At 49.2% G+C, this 17,405-nt stretch overlaps 1 protein-coding gene across 2 annotated transcripts in view; it reads left to right on the plus strand.

Annotated features, from left to right (window-relative positions):
- The window catches only part of LOC139413915 (vestigial-like family member 4b), a 97,247-nt gene that overhangs the window by 59,227 nt on the left and 20,615 nt on the right, over window positions 1-17,405 (plus strand). For both annotated transcript variants that reach the window (XM_071161772.1, XM_071161771.1), the window contains one exon: window positions 12,804-13,020. In XM_071161772.1, the coding sequence (XP_071017873.1) occupies window positions 12,804-13,020 (217 nt within the window). The remainder of the gene's footprint in view (window positions 1-12,803; window positions 13,021-17,405) is intronic.

The following is a 17,405-nucleotide window of genomic DNA, read 5'->3' on the forward strand; positions in this document are numbered from 1 at the left end:
TCTGCTGAGGGAGGTCTCTTCTCTTTAGAGCCTGGTCTGCTGAGGGAGGTCTCTTCTCTTTAGAGCCTGGTCTGCTGAGGGAGGTCTCTTCTCTTTAGAGCCTGGTCTGCTGAGGGAGGTCTCTTCTCTTTAGAGCCTGGTCTGCTGAGGGAGGTCTCTTCTCTTTAGAGCCTGGTCTGCTGAGGGAGGTCTCTTCTCTTTAGAGCCTGGTCTGCTGAGGGAGGTCTCTTCTCTTTAGAGCCTGGTCTGCTGAGGGAGGTCTCTTCTCTTTAGAGCCTGGTCTGCTGAGGGAGGTCTCTTCTCTTTAGAGCCTGGTCTGCTGAGGGAGGTCTCTTCTCTTTAGAGCCTGGTCTGCTGAGGGAGGTCTCTTCTCTTTAGAGCCTGGTCTGCTGAGGGAGGTCTCTTCTCTTTAGAGCCTGGTCTGCTGAGGGAGGTCTCTTCTCTTTAGAGCCTGGTCTGCTGAGGGAGGTCTCTTCTCTTTAGAGCCTGGTCTGCTGAGGGAGGTCTCTTCTCTTTAGAGCCTGGTCTGCTGAGGGAGGTCTCTTCTCTTTAGAGCCTGGTCTGCTGAGGGAGGTCTCTTCTCTTTAGAGCCTGGTCTGCTGAGGGAGGTCTCTTCTCTTTAGAGCCTGGTCTGCTGAGGGAGGTCTCTTCTCTTTAGAGCCTGGTCTGCTGAGGGAGGTCTCTTCTCTTTAGAGCCTGGTCTGCTGAGGGAGGTCTCTTCTCTTTAGAGCCTGGTCTGCTGAGGGAGGTCTCTTCTCTTTAGAGCCTGGTCTGCTGAGGGAGGTCTCTTCTCTTTAGAGCCTGGTCTGCTGAGGGAGGTCTCTTCTCTTTAGAGCCTGGTCTGCTGAGGGAGGTCTCTTCTCTTTAGAGCCTGGTCTGCTGAGGGAGGTCTCTTCTCTTTAGAGCCTGGTCTGCTGAGGGAGGTCTCTTCTCTTTAGAGCCTGGTCTGCTGAGGGAGGTCTCTTCTCTTTAGAGCCTGGTCTGCTGAGGGAGGTCTCTTCTCTTTAGAGCCTGGTCTGCTGAGGGAGGTCTCTTCTCTTTAGAGCCTGGTCTGCTGAGGGAGGTCTCTTCTCTTTAGAGCCAGATCTGCTGAGGGAGGTCTCTTCTCTTTAGAGCCTGGTCTGCTGAGGGAGGTCTCTTTCTTCTCTTTAGAGCCTGGTCTGCTGAGGGAGGTCTCTTCTCTTTAGAGCCTGGTCTGCTGAGGGAGGTCTCTTCTCTTTAGAGCCTGGTCTGCTGAGGGAGGTCTCTTCTCTTTAGAGCCTGGTCTGCTGAGGGAGGTCTCTTCTCTTTAGAGCCTGGTCTGCTGAGGGAGGTCTCTTCTCTTTAGAGCCTGGTCTGCTGAGGGAGGTCTCTTCTCTTTAGAGCCTGGTCTGCTGAGGGAGTCTTTCGGTTTTTGATGGATAACTACTTTGTTATAGAGGGACGGCTAGGTTAGCGCTAGCTGGAGAGGGACGGCTAGGTTAGTGCTAGCTGGAGAGGGACGGCTAGGTTAGCGTTAGCTGGAGAGGGACGGCTAGGTTAGCGTTAGCTGGAGAGGGACGGCTAGGTTAGTGCTAGCTGGAGAGGGACGGCTAGGTTAGTGCTAGCTGGAGAGGGACGGCTAGGTTAGTGCTAGCTGGAGAGGGACGGCTAGGTTAGTGCTAGCTGGAGAGGGACGGCTAGGTTAGCGCTAGCTGGAGAGGGACGGCTAGGTTAGTGCTAGCTGGAGACGGCAGGCTTGGTAAGCGTTAGCTGGAGACGGCAGGCTTGGTTAGTGCTAGCTGGAGACGGCAGGCTTGGTAAGCGTTAGCTGGAGACGGCATGCTTGGTAAGCGTTAGCTGGAGACGGCAGGCTTGGTAAGCGTTAGCTGGAGACGGCAGGCTTGGTAAGCGCTAGCTGGAGACGGCAGGCTTGGTTAGCGCTAGATGGAGACGGCAGGCTTGGTTAGTGCTAGCTGGAGACGTCCGGCCAGGTTAGCGCTAGCTGGAGACGGGCAGGCCAGGTTAGCGCTAGCTGGAGACGGGCAGGCCAGGTTAGCGCTAGCTGGAGACGGTCCGGCCAGGTTAGCGCTAGCTGGAGACGGGCAGGCCAGGTTAGCGCTAGCTGGAGACGGGCAGGCCAGGTTAGCGCTAGCTGGAGACGTCCGGCTTGGTTAGCGCTAGCTAGCACAGGGGAACAAGAGGGCATTGTTTCGTGTTTGTTTTGACTCTCGTTTTATGTAACTGACTTTCATGCATTTTAAGTATTTATAAAAGGCATCACATGCCAGGGACTCAGTTTAGGTTTCAGAGAATGTAGGCCAGAAATATAATTTAGCAGAGACAGAGACATGGTGTCAATGCTTAGTTTCTGCTAAGAGAGGGTTGGGGGGGGTTGAGGTTCTCTCCTTTCTGAGCCTCTAACTCCAGCCTTCCCGTCTTGTTTGAAGTCCGCCGAGGGCTCTCTCCCTCTCATCATGTAGAAGTTAATCGGATTCTTTGAGTAGATCAAACACGCAGTGTTTCCCCTGACACAGATCTTTGTTTCATACCGCCCTGCTCTGTTCAGACGACAGGTTACCTTACTACTGTACAATAACGGTTGACTGAGCTGTTGTTTGACTTCACTTTGTTGTGTCATGCTCAAAGAGGAAAGGGCCTTCCCCGAACTGTTGCCACAAAGTTGAAAGCACAGAATCATCTAGAATGTCATTGTATGCTGTAGCGTTAAGATTTCCCTTCACTGGAACTAAGGGGCCTAGCCCCAGCCATGGAAAAATAGCCCCAGACCATTATTCCTCCTCCACCAAACTGTACAGTTGGAGCTTTGCATTCGGGCAGGTGGCTTTCTCCTGGCACCAAACCCAGATTCATCCGTTGGACTGCCAGACGGTGACGTGTGAGTCATCACTCCAGAGAACGCGTTTCCACTGCTCCAGAGTCCAATGGCGGCACATGGCGATCTTAGGCTTGGGTGCGACTGCTTGGCCATGGAAACCCATTTCATGGAGCTCCGACGAATTGCTTATTGTGCTGACGTTGCTTCCAGAAGCAGTTTGGAACTCTGTAGTGAGTGTTGCAACTGAGGACCAACGATTTTTACGAGCTACGCACCTCAGTACTCGGCGGTTCGTCCGGTTAAGTCAGCTGGTGTGGCCTACCACTTCGCGGCTGAGCCGTTGTTGCTCCTAGTCCACTTCATAACAACACTTAGTTGACCAGGGCAGCTCTAGCAGGGCAGAAAATTGATCAACTGACTTGTTGGAAATGTGGCAACCTGTGACGGTGCCACGTTGAAAAGTCACTGAGCTCTTCAGTAGGGACCATTCTACTGCCTATGTTTGTCTATGGAGATTGCATGGCTGTGCACTCGATTTTATGCACTCGTCGGCAACGGGTGTGGATAAATTTAAGGTGTGTCCACATACTTTTGTGTGTGTGTGTTATTTATATACAGTTGAAGTCAGAAGTTTAAATACACCTTAGCCAAATACATTTAAACTCAGTTTTTCACAATCTCTGATTGTGGACAGAGTAGAGAGAGACTACTAGTAAAAATCTTAGGTCAGTTAGGATCACCACTTTATTTTAAGAATGTGAAATGTCAGAATAATAGATGAGATTTATTTCAGCTTTTATTTCTTTCATCACATCGCACTTCCGGCACTGACAGAGATGGCCGCCTCGCTTCGCGTTCCTAGGAAACTATGCAGTGTTTTGTTTTTTTACGTGTTATTTCTTACATTGGTACCCCAGGTCATCTTAGGTTTCATTACATACAGTCGAGAAGAACTACTGAATATAAGATCAGCGTCAACTCACCATCAGTACGACCAAGAAAGTTTTTCGCAACGCGGATCCTGTGTTCTGCCTTACAAACAGGACAACGGAATGGATCCCATGCAGCGACCCAAAAAAACGACTCCGAAAAAGAGGGAAACGAGGCGGTCTTCTGGTCAGACTCCGGAGACGGGCACATCGTGCACCACTCCCTAGCATTCTTCTCGCCAATGTCCAGTCTCTTGACAACAAGGTTGATGAAATCCGAGCAAGGGTAGCATTCCAGAGGGACATCAGAGACTGTAACGTTCTTTGCTTCACGGAAACATGGCTCACTGGAGAGACGCTATCGGAGGCGGTGCAGCCAGCGGGTTTTTCCACGCATCGCGCCGACAGAAACAAACATCTTTCTGGTAAGAAGAGGGGCGGGGGCGTATGCCTTATGGCTAACGAGACATGGTGTGATGAAAGAAACATACAGGAACTCAAATCCTTCTGTTCACCTGATTTTAGAATTCCTCACAATCAAATGTAGACCGCATTATCTACCAATAGAATTCTCTTCGATTATAATCACAGCCGTATATATCCCCCCCAAGCAGACACATCGATGGCTCTGAACGAACTTTATTTAACTCTCTGCAAACTGGAAACGATTTATCCGGAGGCTGCATTCATTGTAGCTGGGGATTTTAACAAGGCTAATCTGAAAACAAGACCCCCTAAATTTTGTCAGCATATCGATTGCGCAACCAGGGGTGGAAAAACCTTGGATTATTGTTACTCTAACTTCCGCGACGCATATAAGGCCCTGCCCCGCCCTCCTTTCGGAAAAGCTGACCACGACTCCATTTTGTTGATCCCTGCCTACAGACAGAAACTAAAACAAGAGGCTCCCACGCTGAGGTCTGTCCAACGCTGGTCCGACCAAGCTGACTCCACACTCCAAGACTGCTTCCATCACGTGGACTGGGACATGTTTCGTATTGCGTCAGATAACAATATTGACGAATACGCTGATTCGGTGTGCGAGTTCATTAGAACGTGCGTTGAAGATGTCGTTCCCATAGCAACGATTAAAACATTCCCCAACCAGAAACCGTGGATTGATGGCAGCATTCGCGTGAAACTGAAAGCGCGAACCACTGCTTTTAATCAGGGCAAGGTGACTGGTAACATGACCGAATACAAACAGTGCAGCTATTCCCTCCGCAAGGCTATCAAACAAGCTAAGTGTCAGTACAGAGACAAAGTAGAATCTCAATTCAACGGCTCAGACACAAGAGGCATGTGGCAGGGTCTACAGTCAATCACGGACTACAAGAAGAAATCCAGCCCAGTCACGGACCAGGATGTCTTGCTCCCAGGCAGACTAAATAACTTTTTTGCCCGCTTTGAGGATAATACAGTGCCACTGACACCGCCTGCATCGAAAACATGCGGACTCTCCTTCACTGCAGCCGAGGTGAGTAAGACATTTAAACGTGTTAACCCTCGCAAGGCTGCAGGCCCAGACGGCATCCCCAGCCGCGCCCTCAGAGCATGCGCAGACCAGCTGGCCGGTGTGTTTACGGACATATTCAATCAATCCCTATACCAGTCTGCTGTTCCCACATGCTTCAAGAGGGCCACCATTGTTCCTGTTCCCAAGAAAGCTAAGGTAACTGAGCTAAACGACTACCGCCCCGTAGCACTCACTTCCGGCATCATGAAGTGCTTTGAGAGACTAGTCAAGGACCATATCACCTCCACCCTACCTGACACCCTAGACCCACTCCAATTTGCTTACCGCCCAAATAGGTCCACAGACGATGCAATCTCAACCACACTGCACACTGCCCTAACCCATCTGGACAAGAAGAATACCTATGTGAGAATGCTGTTCATCGACTACAGCTCAGCATTCAACACCATAGTACCCTCCAAGCTCGTCATCAAGCTTGAGACCCTGGGTCTCGACCCCGCCCTGTGCAACTGGGTACTGGACTTCCTGACGGGCCACCCCCAGGTGGTGAGGGTAGGCAACAACATCTCCTCCCCGCTGATCCTCAACACTGGGGCCCCACAAGGGTGCGTTCTGAGCCCTCTCCTGTACTCCCTGTTCACCCACGACTGCGTGGCCACGCACACCTCCAACTCAATCATCAAGTTTGCGGACGACACAACAGTGGTAGGCTTGATTACCAACAACGACGAGACGGCCTACAGGGAGGAGGTGAGGGCCCTCGGAGTGTGATGTCAGGAAAATAACCTCACACTCAACGTCAACAAAACTAAGGAGATGATTGTGGACTTCAGGAAACAGCAGAGGGAACACCCCCCTATCCACATCGATGGAACAGTAGTGGAGAGGGTAGCAAGTTTTAAGTTCCTCGGCATACACATCACAGACAAACTGAATTGGTCCACTCACACAGACAGCATCGTGAAGAAGGCGCAGCAGCGCCTCTTCAACCTCAGGAGGCTGAAGAAATTTGGTTTGTCACCAAAAGCACTCACAAACTTCTACAGATGCACAATCGAGAGCATCCTGGCGGGCTGTATCACCGCCTGATACGGCAACTGCTCCGCCCACAACCGTAAGGCTCTCCAGAGGGTAGTGAGGTCTGCACAACGCATCACCGGGGGCAAACTACCTGCCCTCCAGGACACCTACACCACCCGATGTTACAGGAAGGCCATAAAGATCATCAAGGACATCAACCACCCGAGCCACTGCCTGTTCACCCCGCTATCATCCAGAAGGCGAGGTCAGTACAGGTGCATCAAAGCTTGGACCGAGAGACTGAAAAACAGCTTCTATCTCAAGGCCATCAGACTGTTAAACAGCCACCACTAACATTGAGTGGCTGCTGCCAACACACTGACACTGACACTGATACTGACTCAACTCCAGCCACTTTAATAATGGGAATTGATGGGAAATGATGTAAACATATCACTAGTCACTTTAAACAATGCTACCTTATATAATGTTACTTACCCTACATTATTCATCTCATATGCATACATATTTACTGTACTCTATATCATCGACTGCATCCTTATGTAATACATGTATCACTAGCCACTTTAACTATGCCACTTTGTTTACATACTCACCTCATGTATATACTGTACTCGATACCATCTACTGTATCCTGCCTATGCTGCTCTGTACCATCACTCATTCATATATCTTTATGTACATATTCTTTATCCCCTTACACTGTGTATAAGGTAGTAGTTTTGGAATTGTTAGTTAGATTACTTGTTGGTTATTACTGCATTGTCGGAACTAGAAGCACAAGCATTTCGCTACACTCGCATTAACATCTGCTAACCATGTGTATGTGACAAATAAAATTTGATTTGATTTGACATTCCCAGTGGGTCAGAAGTTTACATACACTCAATTAGTATTAGGTAGCATTGCCTTAATTTTATTTTACTTAGGTCAAACATTCCACAAGTTTCCCACAATAAGTTGGGTGAATTTTGGCCCATTCCTCCTGACAGAGCTGGTGTAACTGAGTCAGGTTTGTAGGCCTCCTTGCTAGCACATGCTTTTTTCAGTTCTGCCCACAAATTTTCTATAGGATTGAGGTCAGGGCTTTGTGATGGCCACTCCAATACCTTGACTTTGTTGTCCTTCAGCCATTTTGCCAACTTTGGAAGTATGCTTGGTGTCATTGTCCATTTGGAAGACCCATTTGCAACCAAGCTTTAACTTCCTGACTGATGACTTGAGATGTTGCTTCAATATATCCACATCATTTTCCTACCTCATGAAGCCATCTATTTTGTGGAGTGCACCAGTCCCTCCTGCAGCAAAGCACCCCCACAACATGATGCTGCCACCCCCGTGCGTCACGGTTGGGATGGTGTTTTTCGGCTTGCAAGCTCTCCCCTTTTTCCTCAAAACATAATGGCCAAACAGCTCTATTTTTGTTTCATCAGACCAGAGGACATTTCTCCAAAAAGTACGATCTTTGTCCCCATCTGCAGTTGCAAACCAGTGTCTGGCTTTTTTATGGCGGTTTTGGAGCAGTGGCTTCTTCCTTGCTGAGCGGCCTTTCAGGTTATGTCGATATAGGATTGGTTTTACTGTGGATATAGATACTTTTGTACCTGTTTTCTCCAGCATCTTCACAAGGTCCTTTGCTGTTGTTCTGGGATTGATTTGCACTTTTTGCACCAAAGTACGTTCCTCTCTAGGAGACAGAACAAGTCTCCTTCCTGAGCAGTATGACGGCTGCGTGGTCCCATGGTGTTTATACAGATGACCATCGCACCAATTTTAGAATAAGGATGTAACGTAACAAAATGTGGAAAAAGTCAAGGGGTCTGAATACTTTCCCAAGGCATCTAATACACTGTATTCTAGTCAAGTTTATCAAATAAAATACATTTTTTTAACTATAGCTGTATATATACTATTCTATCCATGTATTCTTCAGATATACTACATATATTTTATCCATATATTGCTCATAATGTCTATAGCCTTTACTAGACTATGGGATGTATTATATAGGAATGCTTCCGCTCAGTGTTTGAGATCAATTGACACCCTTTACCATGGCACTTTGAGATTTATTTTAAACTGCAAAACCCACGCACCACTGCACTTTGTAGACCAGGGTTGGCTGACCCTCTCTAGTCACTCGTAGGCTCAGGCACAAAATACTTTTAAACTGGAAGAACCTGTCCTGATTGGTGTTTGTTTTTAAATCACTGATGAATGATCTTGAGGCTGATTCCCTGACCTGTCAATGTTTTTAATTTGTTTATGTTTATGAAGTCCCGTTTCAGTGTACATACAGAGTACATGTGTACTCATTGTTTTACATGTTAATGTTACGTGGCGGGATAGTCGGGCTGTAGTTGACTTGTTGGATGGCTCGTCGGGCTGTAGGTGACTTGTTGGATGGCTCGTCGGGCTGTAGTTGACTTGTTGGATGGCTCGTCGGGCTGTAGTTGACTTGTTGGATGGCTTGTCGGGCTGTAGTTGACTTGTTGTGTTGTGAGTGGCTGTGCTGTGTTAGTGTTTTTCACCTTTATTTAACCAGGTAGGTTAGTTGAGAACACCTTTATTTAACCAGGTAGGCCAGTTGAGAAGAAGTTCTCATTTACACTGCGATGTGGCCAAGATAAAGCAAAGCAGTGCGACACAAACAACAGTTACACATGGAATAAACAAATGTACAGTCAAAAATACAATAGAATAAGTCTATTTACAGGGAGTGCAAATGAGGTAGGATGAAGGAGGTAAGGCAATAAATAGGCCATATTGGCGAAATAATTACAATATAGCAATTAAACACTGGAGTGATAGATGTGCAGAAGATGCATGTGCAAGTAGAGATACTGGGGTGCAAAGGAGCAAGATAAATAAATAAATGCAGTATGGGGATGAGGTAGTTGGATGGGTTATTTACAGATGGACTGTGTACAGGTGCAGTGATCTGTGAGCTGCTCTGACAGCTGATACTTAAAGTTAGTGAGGGAGATATGAGTCTCCAGCTTCAGAGATTTTTTGCAGTTCATTCCAGTCATTGGCAGCAGAGAACTGGAAGGAAAGGCGGCCAAAAGAGGAATTGGCTTTGGGGGTGACCAGTGAGATATACCTGCTGGAGCGCGTGCTACGGGTCGGTGCTGCTATGGTGACCAGTGAGATATACCTGTTGGAGCGCGTGCTACAGGTGGGTGTTGCTATGGTGACCAGTGAGATATACCTGCTGGAGCGCGTGCTACAGGTGGGTGCTGCTATGGTGACCAGTGAGATATACCTGCTGGAGCGCGTGCTACAGGTGGGTGCTGCTATGGTGACCAGTGAGATATACCTGCTGGAGCGCGTGCTACAGGTGGGTGCTGCTATGGTGACCAGTGAGAGATACCTGCTGGAGAGCGTGCTACGGGTGGGTGCCACTTATGTTATGAGTGTTTGGCTGGCTGGATAGTAAGGTTGTTGCTTGTAGGCTTGTAGCTTGTAGCTTATAGGCTGTAGTTTGTAGCCTGTAGCTTGTAGCCTGTAGGCTGTAGCCTGTAGCTTGTAGGCTGCACAGTTAGTGGCTGGCCGGCCCACTAAACTATTCTCTTAATTACCTCTTCCTCTCGCTCTCTTCTCTCTCTCTCTTCCCCCCTCCTGCCAAAAACAATGATGTCACCTCCGTTGCCATGGAGCGCTCTCAGACGAGCAGAAACACGCCAGTCAGGAAAATGGGCCGCTTGTTTAGAAGGCTCCCTCTCTGCACATTCTAGACATTCTAAATGCGCTGAGTTCCATTTCAGCTTGTTTAGAAGGCTCCCCCTCTGCACATTCTAGACATTCTAAATGCTCTGAGTTCCATTTCAGCTTGTTTAGAAGGCTCCCTCTCTGCACATTCTAGACATTCTAAATGCTCTGAGTTCCATTTCAGCTTGTTTAGAAGGCTCCCCCTCTGCACATTCTAGACATTCTAAATGCTCTGAGTTCCATTTCAGCTTGTTTAGAAGGCTCCCTCTCTCTGCACATTCTAGACATTCTAAATGCGCTGAGTTCCATTTCAGCTTGTTTAGAAGGCTCCCTCTCTGCACATTCTAGACATTCTAAATGCTCTGAGTTCCATTTCAGCTTGTTTAGAAGGCTCCCTCTCTGCACATTCTAGACATTCTAAATGCTCTGAGTTCCATTTCAGCTTGTTTAGAAGGCTCCCTGTCTGCACATTCTAGACATTCTAAATGCTCTGAGTTCCATTTCAGCTTGTTTAGAAGGCTCCCCCTCTGCACATTCTAGACATTCTAAATGCTCTGAGTTCCATTTCAGCTTGTTTAGAAGGCTCCCTGTCTGCACATTCTAGACATTCTAAATGCTCTGAGTTCCATTTCAGCTTGTTTAGAAGGCTCCCCCTCTGCACATTCTAGACATTCTAAATGCTCTGAGTTCCATTTCAGCTTGTTTAGAAGGCTCCCTCTCTCTGCACATTCTAGACATTCTAAATGCGCTGAGTTCCATTTCAGCTTGTTTAGAAGGCTCCCTCTCTCTTTACATTCTAGACATTCTAAATGCGCTGAGTTCCATTTCAGCTTGTTTAGAAGGCTCCCTCTCTGCACATTCTTGGCATTCTAAATGCTCTGAGTTCCATTTCAGCTTGTTTAGAAGGCTCCCTCTCTCTGCACATTCTAGACATTCTAAATGCGCTGAGTTCCATTTCAGCTTGTTTAGAAGGCTCCCTCTCTCTGCACATTCTAGACATTCTAAATGCGCTGAGTTCCATTTCAGCTTGTTTAGAAGGCTCCCTCTCTGCACATTCTTGGCATTCTAGATGCTCTGAGTTCCATTTCAGCTTGTTTAGAAGGCTCCCTCTCTCTGCACATTCTAGACATTCTAAATGCTCTGAGTTCCATTTCAGCTTGTTTAGAAGGCTCCCTCTCTCTGCACATTCTAGACATTCTAAATGCGCTGAGTTCCATTTCAATACTTGTTGTTTCAATTGTTCCCCAATAAGAAAGGACTGGATTGTTTTTCCTGGTATTTAGCTTTTAATTTTATTTATGTGAACAATATGTTGCATTGAGTTGTATGACCCCCCCCCCCCCCCCCCCCCCCCCCCCCAGGCCTTGTTCGACAGTGTGACTACTGTGAATTGGTTAGGTGAACAATGCTGTGCGTTGTTCATGGACATTGTGTGTGTGTGTGTGTGTGTGTGTTGTAATGATCTGCTTTGAAATGTTTCACATGGCACGTAAACTCCGCTCAGTAAAATGCTTCCCAGAGTTGAGTGAGTGGGCTAAACTCTCTTTTAGTGGAAAGTCCCCATGCGTACATATTGCCAGTAGTACTTTTCCTGTCGCCCCCCACCACCACCTCTCACACACACACACACACACACACACACACACACACACACTGAACTCTCCGCTATGTTTTGCTATTTTCTGGAACCAAGAAGGAACAGCATACAGCATGTATCTTAACATGTTTTCGTTATTCAAACCTTTCAAACCGGTTTTCCTGCAGACCTACCATGACATTCAGACCTACCAGGACATTCAGACCTACCAGGACATTCAGACCTAGTCAGACCTACCATGCTAGGACATTCAGACCTACCATGCTAGGACATTCAGACCTACCAGGACATTCAGACCTACCATGCTAGGACATTCAGACCTACCAGGACATTCAGACCTACCAGGACATTCAGCCCTACCAGGACATTCTGACCTAGCAGGACATTCAGACCTAGTCAGATCTACCAGGACATTCAGACCTACCAGGACATTCAGACCTACCAGGACATTCAGACCTAGCAGGACATTCAGACCTAGCAGGACATTCAGACCTACCAGGACATTCAGCCCTAGTCAGACCTACCATGCTAGGACATTCAGACCTACCAGGACATTCAGACCTACCAGGACATTCAGACCTACCAGGACATTCAGCCCTACCAGGACATTCAGCCCTACCTGGACATTCAGCCCTAGGCAGACCTACCAGGACATTCAGACCTAGCAGGACATTCAGACCTAGTCAGACCTACCAGGACATTCAGCCCTACCAGGACATTCAGCCCTACCAGGACATTCAGCCCTACCTGGACATTCAGACCTAGTCAGACCTAACATGCTAGGACATTCAGACCTAGTCAGACCTACCATGCTAGGACATTCAGCCCTACCAGGACATTCAGACCTACAAGGACATTCAGACCTACCAGGACATTCAGCCCTAGTCAGACCTACCATACTAGGACATTCAGACCTACCAGGACATTCAGACCTAGTCAGACCTAGCAGGACATTCAGACCTAGCAGGACATTCAGACCTACCAGGACATTCAGACCTAGTCAGACCTACCAGGACATTCAGACCTACCAGGATATTCAACATTCCTTGCTGTGATTGTGTAGATGCACTGGACATGTCTCTGGAGAAGGTCAGTCTTAGGCAGCGAGGACAGCTATGTTTTAATGTTGGAGATAAACTTCCTCCCCATTTGAGAACAAGATTCTAAATGTTGTCTTCTCTCTCTCTCTCTCTGTCTCGCTCTCTCTGTCTCGCTCTCTGTCTCGCTCTCTGTCTCGCTCTCTCCATCCAGGCGAGGCAGCCCTGCGAGGTGACCCCAGGATGCACCAGTCCATGTCCCTGTCATCATCTGGCGGCACCAACCATAGTCACCGAACAGGTCCTCCTCCCATCAGCCCCGGCAAGAGGAAGCACAGTCTCAGCACAGGACAGGACCAACAGGACAATGATGACCAAGACTGTGACAACCAACACGTGGCCAAGATGAGCCGGCTGTTTGCTGCACAGCTGTAAGTAAACACAGTGACATATATCTGCCAATGACGCTAGTTTTCTCCTGCATTTCTAGCATCTTACTGGAATGTTACCATCGCTGCAGGAATGTCAACGTTTCCAAAGGTAATCAACTTCATAGGGAGGTGTTTAGCAGATGTTCACTGTTGTCAGAGGGCCCACGTGAGGGCTGTGCCACCAGCCATGAACAGTAGTTAGTTGGACACATTAGTAATCCTGGATGCCTGAGAGAGATTATGCTGCCGGGAGGTTGGCATGGCTCATTCCTCATGTAGCATGCCTGTGATTGGAGCACATGGCTGTGGCGCTGGCGGAGGCTGACCATGGCTGTGGCGCTGGCGGAGGCTGACCATGGCTGTGGCGCTGGCGGAGGCTGACCCTGCCCTCCCTATGTTTCCAGGCTGCTTCTCAAATGGCGCAACCAGGTCAAAAGGTAGTGCACTCTATAGAATAATATCTAGGTTATATAAGGAATAAGGGGGGGTGGGGGGGGGTGCAGCACTGGTGGTTGAGGCCCCTCCTCCTCCCCTGCTTGTCCCCTCCTCCTCCCCTGCTTGTCCCCTCCTCCTCCTCCCCTGCTTGTCCCCTCCTCCTCCTCTGCTTGTCCCCCCCTCATCCCCTGCTTGTCCCCTCCTCCTCCCCTGCTTGTCGTCTCCTCCTCCTCTGCTTGTCCCCTCCTCCTCCCCTGCTTGTCGTCTCCTCCTCCTCTGCTTGTCCCCTCCTCCTCCTCCCCTGCTTGTCCCCTCCTCCTCCCCTGCTTGTCATCTCCTCCTCCTCTGCTTGTCCCCTCCTCCTCCTCCCCTGCTTGTCCCCTCCTCCTCCTCTGCTTGTCCCCTCCTCCTCCCCTGCTTGTCGTCTCCTCCTCCTCTGCTTGTCCCCTCCTCCTCCCCTGCTTGTCGTCTCCTCCTCCTCTGCTTGTCCCCTCCTCCTCCTCCGCTGCTTGTCCCCTCCTCCTCCCCTGCTTGTCATCTCCTCCTCCTCTGCTTGTCCCCTCCTCCTCCTCCCCTGCTTGTCCCCTCCTCCTCCTCTGCTTGTCCCCTCCTCCTCCCCTGCTTGTCGTCTCCTCCTCCTCTGCTTGTCCCCTCCTCCTCCTCCCCTGCTTGTCCCCTCCTCCTCCTCTGCTTGTCCCCCCCTCATCCCCTGCTTGTCCCCTCCTCCTCCTCCCCTGCTTGTCGTCTCCTCCTCCTCTGCTTGTCCCCTCCTTCTCCTCCCCTGCTTGTCGTCTCCTCCTCCTCTGCTTGTCCCCTCCTTCTCCTCCCCTGCTTGTCGTCTCCTCCTCCCCTGCTTGTCCCCTCCTCCTCCCCTGCTTGTCCCCTCCTCCTCCCCTGCTTGTCGTCTCCTCCTCCTCTGCTTGTCGTCTCCTCCTCCCCTGCTTGTCGTCTCCTCCTCCCCTGCTTGTCGTCTCCTCCTCCCCTGCTTGTCGTCTCCTCCTCCTCTGCTTGTCGTCTCCTCCTCCCCTGCTTGTCGTCTCCTCCCCTGCTTGTCCCCTCCTCTTCCTCCTCTGCTTGTCGTCTCCTCCTCCTCTGCTTGTTGTCTCCTCCTCCCCTGCTTGTCGTCTCCTCCTCCCCTGCTTGTCGTCTCCTCGTCCCCCCCTCCTCCTCTGCTTGTCCCCCTCTCCTCCCCTGCTTGTCGTCTCCTCCTCCCCTGCTTGTCGTCTCCTCCTCCCCTGCTTGTCGTCTCCTCCTCCCCTGCTTGTCGTCTCCTCCTCCCCTGCTTGTCGTCTCTTCTCCTCCCCCGCTTGTCGTCTCTTCTCCTCCCCCCTCCCCTCGCTCCCCTGCTTGGCCTCTTCTCCTCCCCTCTCCCCTCTTCTCCTCCCCCCTCCCCTCGCTCCCCTGCTTGGCCTCTTCTCCTCCCCTCTTCTCCTCCCCCCTCCCCTCGCTCCCCTGCTTGGCCTCTTCTCCTCCCCTCCCATCTCTCTGCCTTTGTGGAGATCAGGAGAAACTCTGTAAATAGGAGTGGATGTATTGATGATAGATTGACAGTAAGGCTGAGGCAGCAGACCTCAACGTGGATCAGCACATATGTTTTCATTAATTACGACACTAAGGGATGGTACATGTCATGCTAACATCATGCTTTCATTTGTGTTGGGAGCCCATTATCAGTTTCTAAGTTATAATGTTAGCAAGCTAAATGTCCCTTACCTTGAACTAAGAGCTCTTGGGGGGCATCTGAGCTCTTGGGGGCATCTAAGCCCTCGTGGGGCATGTAAGCCCTGAACAATGCCTGACAGGCAGCACTGTCTCCCAGGGTGTGTGACACCCCTAAGACCACAGCCAATCTCATGCAAGCAACACCGCAGCTAGTCTTGTGAGTGAGCTAGTTTTAGTTAGGTAGTCATATTAGCTATCTATCTATGCTGGTTGTTAGCGTGCATAAATGACAGGTGTATAACTAACTGTAAGGGACACTCCTTGTTTTATAGATATTCACATGTACAGAGTGGGTGAGCTCCATTCCTGACAGGCTGATCAGATTCAGTAGACGCCTCAGAGGCTGATAAATCAGGATGCTGCTGGCTAAAATGCCCTACGAGTGCATTGTGATCACAGGGCTCCTTGATGAGGTGGCTATCAGATCAATGTAGCCACAGGGCTCCCTGATGAGGTGGCTATCAGATCAATGTAGCAACAGGGCTCATTGATGAGGTGGCTATCAGATTAATGTAGCCACAGGGCTCCTTGATGAGGTGGTTATCAGATCAATGTAGCCACAGGGCTCCTTGATGAGGTGGTTATCAGATCGATGAGGTGGTTATCAGATCAATGTAGCCACAGGGCTCCTTGATGAGGTGGCTATCAGATTAATGTAGCCACAGGGCTCCTTGATGAGGTGGTTATCAGATCGATGAGGTGGTTATCAGATCAGTGTAGCCACAGGGCTCCTTGATGAGGTGGTTATCAGATCAATGTAGCCACAGGGCTCCTTGATGAGGTGGTTATCAGATCGATGAGGTGGTTATCAGATCAATGTAGCCACAGGGCTCCTTGATGAGGTGGTTATCAGATCAATGTAGCCACAGGGCTCCTTGATGAGGTGGTTATCAGATCAATGTAGCCACAGGGCTCCTTGATGAGGTGGTTATCAGATCGATGAGGTGGTTATCAGATCAATGTAGCCACAGGGCTCCTTGATGAGGTGGTTATCAGATCAATGTAGCCACAGGGCTCCCTGATGAGGTGGTTATCAGATCAATGTAGCCACAGGGCTCCCTGATGAGGTGGCTATCAGATCAATGTAGCCACAGGGCTCCCTGATGAGGTGGTTATCGTACATCTGAACAAATGAATGTGTGACGTGTGGTACTTTTGGACAACCTTTGTTATATAGTGAGAAGTCGTGATCTTCAAATAACAAAGTCATTTTTATTTATTTTTTATTACGTACCATGGTGTTAGGCAAAGCAGAACCCTGTCGATGTGAATGGGGCCATCCTCTTCCTTACGCTTCCTGTAGTCCTGGATCAGCGCCTAGTGCTTGTTAACAGCCTGGTAATCTTGGGCGGTATCCTGATTTTCTCATACCGGGATTTGCGGTAATACCGGCAGAGCACACAAGGGGGTGCTAAAAACATAAGAATTCAACAACAACAAAAATACACAAACTAATAGCCAAATCACATAGACCCTCTTAATTAAATGCTAATGAGTGAAAACCAACTAATTACAATAACAGAGACTCATTAGTCGATATAGAATGCTACTGATTGGCCAGCTCGCTTTTCAAACAAACACGTGACTGGCTCAACTTTTCTACAATACTTTTTCATTATTTAAAATGATTAAGATTATCTACAAATATTAAAATGTATTGGAAAAACAAAAAATAACATTTTCACGGTATTGGAATAACCATTCCCGTGGCTTTTTCCAAATACCCCGCTATATGGTATACCGCCTACGACCTGGGAATGTGTTAAATAGGAGCCCTCCATAAGACAGGCGGTTGCCATACCAGGCGGTTGCCATACCAGGCGGTTGCCATACCAGGCGGTGTTGCAGCCAGTCCAGCGGCACCATTTACAGCATTTTTAGAACTGTTTGAGGATCTGAGGGCCCATGCCAAATCTTTTCAGCCTCCTGAGGGTGAATAGGTGTTGTCGTGCCCTCTCCATGACTGTGTTGGTGTGTTTGGACCATGTGAGAGTTGGACATCGACCCTCTCCACTACAGCCCCGTTGGTGCTCGTCCCTCTGTTTCCTGTAGTCCAGGATCAGCTCATTTGTCTTGCTAATGTTGATTGAGAGGTTGTTGTCTTGGCACCACACTGTCAGGTCACTGGCATCCTCCTTATAGGTTGTGTCATCGTCGTTGGTGATCAGGCCTACCGCCCGCCGTCTTGTTTTGTCGGCAAGCGTAATGATGGTGTTTGAGTGGTGCGT

Source organism: Oncorhynchus clarkii, chromosome 7, assembly GCF_045791955.1.
Source record: "Oncorhynchus clarkii lewisi isolate Uvic-CL-2024 chromosome 7, UVic_Ocla_1.0, whole genome shotgun sequence".
NCBI classification, from domain to species: Eukaryota; Metazoa; Chordata; class Actinopteri; order Salmoniformes; family Salmonidae; genus Oncorhynchus; species Oncorhynchus clarkii.